This window comes from Hipposideros armiger, unplaced genomic scaffold (assembly GCF_001890085.2).
Source record: "Hipposideros armiger isolate ML-2016 unplaced genomic scaffold, ASM189008v1 scaffold_313, whole genome shotgun sequence".
NCBI lineage: Eukaryota > Metazoa > Chordata > Mammalia > Chiroptera > Hipposideridae > Hipposideros > Hipposideros armiger.
Window position 1 is genome coordinate 1,783,549 of NW_017731663.1, and position 8,249 is coordinate 1,791,797.

Below are 8,249 nucleotides of genomic sequence, written 5' to 3' on the forward strand. Positions count from 1 at the left end.
ATCCCCCCAATTCCCCAATAAAAAAAATCTTTAAAAAAAAAAAAAAGAGTTTGAGCTCTGAGCAACAGCAGTTCGAGTCCCGGCCCAAGCTGAGCAGTCGCTGAGCTGCCAACAGGTAGCAGGATGGCTCAGCTTCAAAAAAAAAAAGGAAATTGAGGGAGGGGATCAGTGTTGGGGAATTGGGGAAGGGGACCAGCCAAGTTGTTGTTCTTCAGTCTTAGTTGTGGAGGGCGCCAGTTGCCATCTGGCTCCCTGTCAGCAGCTCATGGCCTCTAAGCTCAAGGTGCTGTGTGTGTTACAGTCTTAGTTGCGGGTGGGCATAGCCATCACCCCATGTGGGATTCGAACCAGCAGCCTTGTTAAGAGTGCGAGCTCTATCCATTGATCCATCTGGGTGGCAGCTTAGCTCAAGATGCCAAGTTCAGTCTTAGTTGCGGGCAGGCGTAGCCCATCATCGAACTGGCAGTCTTGTTGTTAGGAGCACATGCTCTCATCAGCTGAACCATTCTGCCACCTGTTGGCAGCTCAGGGGCACCTCAGCTCAGGCACAGCGTCACTGGCCCATCACTGGCCTGGTCACTGGAATCGAACTGGTGGCCCTGTTGTTCGGAACTCACACTCTTAAGCTAACTCTTAATCAACTGAGCCACTCGGCTGGCCCTTCCTTTGTTTCTTTATATAAGAAAACTATTATTCCTCTTTGACCTCAAAACAAAATCTTATCATATTAGCATTTCTATGAGTTTAAAATAGTTAACTTTTTTATACATTTGGGATTTTCAGTGTCATAATGTGAGAATTTTTTTCAAAATTGCCATTTCATTCTCTTAATATTTATTTAATAAGTAATCCTTCTTCATGACCTGGTTTTAAAACCATACTTTATAATAGTGAATTCTTATCTACAGTAATGACTAATTCTGAACATTTTAAGCCGTTTCATTCATACCTCATTCTCTACACTAATAACATTCTAGTTTTGAATAGTGTTTCACTCTTTGGTAAAGCTAGATGTCCCCTATCCATTATTGAATTTTTTCCCTCTACAACACGCTTGATATTCTCCTTTCTTTCCATATGCATTCGACTAATTACAAAAATAATCCTCAGGTTTTTTGTTTGTCGCTGTTTTTTGTTTGTTTTTAGTAACTGTAATAAGTTGATATTAACTTGGGAATAACACCCATTTAAAATAATATTCTGTCTTCTCTAAAAGAACATGACATAGTTTGGACTAAATTCATATTATAAGTACATTGGTAATCTTTAAGCAATGAGTAAGGCCTTAATTTAAACTTGATATTTATTGGTATTTTACACTAGTTTTCATCAGTGGTCTTAAAAAGTACAAGGGGTATTTCTGAGCAGGATTCAAAATTTCACAAATCATCTATTTCTGGTATCTATCAACATTATAGATACTCCAGGCACTTCTTTAATAGTTTAGCACCTCTAAAGGAACTGGTGGAGGAAAACACTATCTTAAAAAAATCAAAGAAAAACCCCATTTAACCTTTCTTCCTATCCCCTCCTATCCCTTCAGCTAACCTCTGAATTCTTGAGTCAGAATTCCATTTATAAAGAAAAGAATTTAAATTTTTAGCTAAAAGCATTGGGAGACTGGTCTTGGTACTTTATAGTCTCAAAACTATGACTGTTTTCTTCAAAAAAGAAATTAAAATATTTTAGAATAACATGTGAGAGGGAAAACTGGCTAAGGAAGCTGTCTGGACAGATATAAAAATAATGCAAATTAACAGTACTATTGTACCCTTTGTGTGAATGTTTTACTCTTCCTAAAAAGATCAGAAGTATTTCTGATGTCAAAGCTCATTCTTAGACCTCTCTTTAATCTCAGCTATTATTTCTGATGTCAAAGTTCATTCTATCTCCAGAACTACTAAGATAAGTACCTGAGAATGTTCAATGCATGCTGCTGAATTTAAATGGAACAGATATTATTTGCCTAATCTACTGTGTTATTGATTATAGAAAGTCAATATGGAGAAGTCAGAAGCTGAAATCATAAGATTATAAATTTTATTTTTACCTTCAAAACCAGAATTCAGAAGGTGCTCCCCCAGGTCACAACCAAACACCCTCTCTTTCAAGATCCCCCGCTGCTTCAGCTTCTGTTTTGTTGGACGAGACTTCATGAATGTGCGTAAGAAAGTAATGAGCTTGCCGTGCTTTTTAGACACTAAAAAATAATAATAAAGAGAGAAATACATTAGTTGTGGTAAGAGGTTACACTTTTACTTAGCGTGAAAGAAAAATGGAGATCTTGACAGGTGTACTGCAAAATCATCAATTAAAAAGAACACTTTATATTCTGCAGAAAATGTTCAACTGAAGTTTAGTAAAGTTATTTTACAAATCAAGTATTCATGACTTATAAATAATATCATATTTTTGCACTTTCTTCTCACCAGTCTGTGATCTTACTTGATGGGATTGTGAGCAAATTTAAGTACCGTATTTGCCGGCGTATAAGACGATTTTTTGGCCCTGAAAAATATGCCTCCAAGTGGGGGGTCGTCTTATACGCCAGGTACACTTCAGATAGACTGCCCATAGTGCTTGCCCCGTGCCATAATGGCCTCCCGATGCACGCCCACTTCATTCCACATACCGTTCAGGCATCAGCAGCGCTGCTGGGTGTATGCTCGGCTGTGTGCGATTTTGCGAGTGTGGTAAATTCGGGTTACCGTATATTTCTTTACATATGCATTGAAGATTCGCGATTTTGCGCTATCATGGTGCCTGTTAGAATGTTGAAGAGCTCGCACTTGCGCACTAGTGAGGTCCCAGGGAGATGCTGATGCAAGGGTGGACCAGACTGCTATAGTGACAGGGCGGGCAAACAGGGAGCAGGTACCAATCAAATCAGGCTTTGTATACTGCCAACAGCCAACCACAATACTGCACCATTGTACAGTACAGCATAGAAAATGTCGACCAGTCAAACCCCTATCATCCCTATCATGGCACCAGCCAAAAGAAAGAAGTATGATGCAAATTTTAAACTGAAAGTTATAAACTTTGCTAAGGAAAATAATAATTGTGCTGCTGCAAGACAATATGGAGTAACAGAAAAGATGGTTCGGGACTGGAAATCAAATGAGAAAGCATTAAAGAGTATGCCAAGGGGTAAGTGTGCATTAAGAAGAGGCACCCCACACTGGCCAGAACTCGAAAAACATGTAGCAGACATGGTGGCTCAACATCGCCAAAACGGTTATGTGGTGACACGAAATACAATACGCTTGTTTGCACTTCAGTGGGCCAAATCAAATCTGATATTGTTTTACCTTTTATTTGGTGTGTGGAAGGTGTGCGGAAGAGGGGGTAGTCTTATACGGCGAGTATATAACAAACTCTGTATTTTGAGTGGAAATGTTAGGGGGTCGTCTTATACGCCCAGTCGTCTTATACGCCGGCAAATACGGTACTGTAATGTGTGACTTTTAAATCAAGCTTAATAAACCAGTCATCTTCCCAATGCATGCCTATGGATGCTACAGATTATGACTGGCACCTGAGTTTTATTCTAATATGTTGCTGTGGAAGAGCATCATAATAACTGAGACTTAATACAGTGTAAATGTGGTTTGCCTTTCTAGCCAATTTCTTAAATAACTTACTTCATGGCTAGAAATTTTCATGGCATTTGTAATCTAAAAAGTAAAACAGAAAAAAGAAACAACTCTTTTTATAAGAGGACAATGCCATTATGATACAGAACACACTTGTCCAACTAATTGTTATACAAATACAAGACACACATAAAAAAGCATTAGATCTTCTATTAACATTCATCTAGAGTATATTAAATATATCACCTTAAATCTTTTGTAGATCAAGGCAAGAGATAAATTAATAATAACAAAATATTTCCACCGATTGACATATTAGAAAGAAAACAAAGGAATTGAAAGCAAACAAACCTCTAGAAAAATGACTTGTTGATAAGTGCAGCCTGCAAGGAAAATTAGCTCTAAAAGTCAACACAACAAATATCAGAAGCTCAGAGATTAATTGCTGGATAGAAGGCTAAGCCATATGGTCTCAACCCTGCTCAGTTTGTAGATGATTACTGGGAGTCTTACTGAATCCTATTATAGATTGAGTAAACCCTAATCTTAAAACCCCTGAACGGATGAAGCCTCCTGTACAAACTCTGTATGATGAGAGAAACTTATGGCCTAGAGGGACCACTAGGTGGATTACTCCAGATCAGACCAGACGTTTCCCGCCCATTTCATTTTATAGGAGATACTATTTGCAGACATAAGCATCTTTTTATTGGGTTGTCGGAAAAGTCATGACGTATTTTGTCTATGTTTTACAAATGTCATTTGTTTATATAAAGAACAAAGATCAATCAATAATATATTGCCCGTTTTGTTCGATAACCTTTTGCCATCTTTCAGTGAGCTTCATAATTCCTTGTTCATAGAAGGACCTGTCTTTATTTGCAAAAAACTGAACGAGGTGCTGATTTACAGCCTCATCTGAATTGAACGTTATGCCATGCAAGGAGCAAAAACAAGTGGAAGTCTGACAGCGCAAGGTCAGGCGAGTATGGTGGGTGTGGCAACACATCCCATCCAAGCTCCAATAATTTTTGATGGGTGATCAAACTTGTGTGTGGTCTTGCGTTGTCGCGATGGAACACAGCTCCTTTACAATTAACAAGCTCTGGACCTTTCTGGATGATGGATTCATTCAAACGGTCCAATTGCCGACAGCACACACTCAAATTGATTGTTTGGTTCCTTGGTAGGAGCTCGAAAAACACAACACCTTTAAAATCCCACCACACTGACAGCATAACCTTCCTCTGATGAATGTCTGCTTTCAATGTCGTTTGAAGCGAATCATCAGGTCGGGACCAAGATCGTTTGCGCACCACATTGTTGTAAACAATCCATTTCTCATCACCAGTTATCAGTTGCTTCAAAAAAGGATCGTTTTCCTCACGTTTAATGAGCATATTGCAGATGTTTATAGGCGCCATCAAATGAACTACTTTGCGTTCATGCAGAACCCAAATATCGAGCTTGCTTATGTATCCCAGCTTCTTCAGGTGGTCGTGAAAGCTTGAATGATGGATGTTCAATGTTTCTGCAATCTCTCGTGTCATGTAACATGGGTTTGACTCCATCAATGCCTTTATTTTGTTGTCATCAACCTCGGTGGGTCTCCCTAACAGCGTTGAGATCAAAATCACCAGCACGGAATTTCGTGAACCATTGTTGGCACTGATGTTCTTTCTTGTAGAGCATTGTCACTGTAACTTTTTAATGAAACTTTTCACAAGCTTAACACGCATTCTTCCCTTTATGGATGTAAAACAGTAAAATACGGTGAAAATGCAGTTTGGTCTTTCATCTTCAACTTGCTGTAAAATCTCCAAAACTCAACAAATCATTCAATTTTTTTTTAGAATGAAGCTAGAACTGTCAGCTGTCAAATGATATAGCAATAACATAGATGTGAATGACTCTAATACTTCCAAAAATGGACTAGTGCCATCTGTTGCAAACATGCGTCATGACTTTTCCGACAACCCAATAATTAGCTGTACGAGGGCGAATACCTGTAACTGGCTTGGCCATAACTGAGAGGCTTATTGAGACAGGAGACTAAGTGCTACAACCAAGAAAGTCCTGCGCAAAATGGGACAAAATAGTCATCCTAGACTGCATGCAGATTTAATGGGAAATTTATTTTTTCTATATCAATTATTAAAATTTACTTAAAACCATCAGTATAACTTTGATGCTATCTCTGACATGCTCTGAAATTCTGGGTAAACTACAACCTCTCTCTTAACTGAGATTCCTTGCTATTAAATTAAGTGCTGTAAAAAAAATTAAATGATGTGCTTCCTTACCAGCTAGAGACATTTTTAACACACTGGGGTAACTTCAGAAATATGTCACACATATCATAATATTACTATATGAAAAGTTATTGAACTTGCACGATTTTATTCTATCCTAGTTGCTAGAAGACAGTGTGTTATGAATCTTTGTTAAAGAGTGGCCATCAAACCATTTCTGTTCACTTTCAAACATTTTCTACATAAACTTTAAAATAATTTTGACAAGCTTTACAAACAAATACAAATGAGTTTGGTTTACAATCACTTAACATGCATTTATATATTATTAATGTACTAATATTAATTACATTTATATATTTGGACGAATTTTAATTTCTACAATATTGAATATCTCCACCTGGAAATAGAGCATGTCTTCATTATTCTAAACCTTTTATAACTCTCAGTAAAGATTTTAAATTTTCTTTATGAAAATATAAATTCCACATATTTCTCTGGGATACTGCTAGGTATTTTACATTATTTTTGCTGCTCTTGTAAAGTAATACTTTTCTTCGAGTATGGCCTTAAATGGTAATTACTGGTATGCTAGAAAATAATCTCTTTATGTTAGCTCAAATCTTATCATTTACTAAACTCTCAACAATTTTTTTTAAATTTTAGATGATCCTTTTGGATTCCATGGATATATAATTGTGTCAAAAATATGGTATTTCTATCCTTTTTCTGAAAGGAATAATTTCTGAGTTCTGTTTTAGGTTGTAATAATTGATCAAAACTTCCAAGATACATGTTAATAGTAGGTATTCATATTTAGATGCCAAATTTGATGAAAATATCTGTTGAATTTGATAACTGCATATTATGTATATGAGAAAGCATTCTTTTAGTCTCAGATTTCCAAGAAGGTTACAAAAAAATGGGAATTAAATTTTAACTATTATTCATTTAGCAACAAATACGCGAGTGCCTACTCTAGCTCAGGAACTGTTCTAACTCCTGATATTACAGTGGGAAACAAGTGAGACAACTTTCTTGCTGTCACAGAGCTTACTGAGGGGAGAAAGACAATGAACAAACAGTTAAATAATACTAATATAGCCAGCATTTATTTTATGCTTAGTAAGTGCCAGCAACTGCATAAGTTTATATTTATCAATCATTCATTTCTCACTGACCCCTATAAGGAAAATACTACTATTATCCCCATATTTCGATGAAGAAACTCCGCCACAGAGTGCTAGCTAACATGTCCATGGACACATAACCAGGACTCAAAATCTGGCGATCTGGCTCAAAACCCAAGCTCTTAGCCACTGCATGATATTTCCCAAGTTAAGGTAACAAGGTAACTTCAGATTGCTTTTCACTGCTAGGAAGGGAATGAAGAGAGTGAAGTAATACCCTGCTTCTCCAAAAATAAGACCTAGCCGGAAAATAAACCGTGGCATGATTTTAGGTGCCAAAATGTGGCACCTTGGCATACTGAATAGTTTAAGTGAAGGAGTTTGTGGGAAAGCACCCTTCTGACTGAAACAGGTCGTAAAACCCTCATGTGAGGGGTGCGTGCCCTCCATATTCTGGAGGAATCATGCTAGGGCTTATTCTCCAGCTAGGTTTTATTTTTGGGAAAACACGGTGGCAACAAGAAGAAAGAAACTACATTGAATAGGGTGGTCAGGGAGTTCTGATGAAGTCACATCTGATTTGGAAGATGAGAGTGTCATGAGCAAGGAAAACAGTTGTATGCACTGAGGTTGAAGGCCAGGTGCTAGAGGCCATAATATAAAGCTTGGATTTTACACAATGAGAACACACTTAACAGTTTAAACATTTTGAAAGGCTACTTTAAACATCACCCAATATGGGGCCGGCCGAGTGGTTCAGTTGGTTAAGAGTTGGGTTGGGAGTGCGAGCTTTGAGCACCAGGGCCGCCGGTTTGGTTCCCACATGGGCCAGTGACACTGCGCCCTCTACAGCTAAGATGGTGAACAATAGCTCAAACTGGAGCTGGGCTGCCATGAGTGACCGCCAGCGGCGTAGGCTGCAGTGGAGCTGCAGTGGGCTGCCATAAGCTACCGTGAGTGGCTGGCAGCCACCATGAGCTGCCGTGAGTGGTTGTCCAATGGCTGGCGACCGACTGCCTCAGCCGGGAAGAGTGCAATGATCATAATACCAACATGGGCCAGTGAAGCGACATCCTCCACAACTAGACTGAAGAACAAAAGGACAGCAACTTGTCCATTCCCCTCCCCCAATTCCCCAATAAAATCTTTAAAAAACAAAAGTTTAGGGCCGGCCGAGTGGCACGATGGTTAAGAACTCGCTTGGGATGCCAGAGGGCCCCGGTTCGGATCCCACATATGAGGGCCAGTGACACTGCCCTCTACAGCTAAGA

The 8,249-nt window shown here is 38.6% G+C and overlaps 1 protein-coding gene across 2 annotated transcripts in view; it reads right to left on the reverse strand.

The window, feature by feature from the left end:
• The window catches only part of ARHGAP32 (Rho GTPase activating protein 32), a 135,185-nt gene that overhangs the window by 34,508 nt on the left and 92,428 nt on the right, over positions 1-8,249 (reverse strand). For both annotated transcript variants that reach the window (XM_019660189.1, XM_019660190.1), the window contains one exon: positions 2,051-2,200. In XM_019660189.1, coding sequence (XP_019515734.1) covers positions 2,051-2,200 — 150 coding nt within the window. The remainder of the gene's footprint in view (positions 1-2,050; positions 2,201-8,249) is intronic.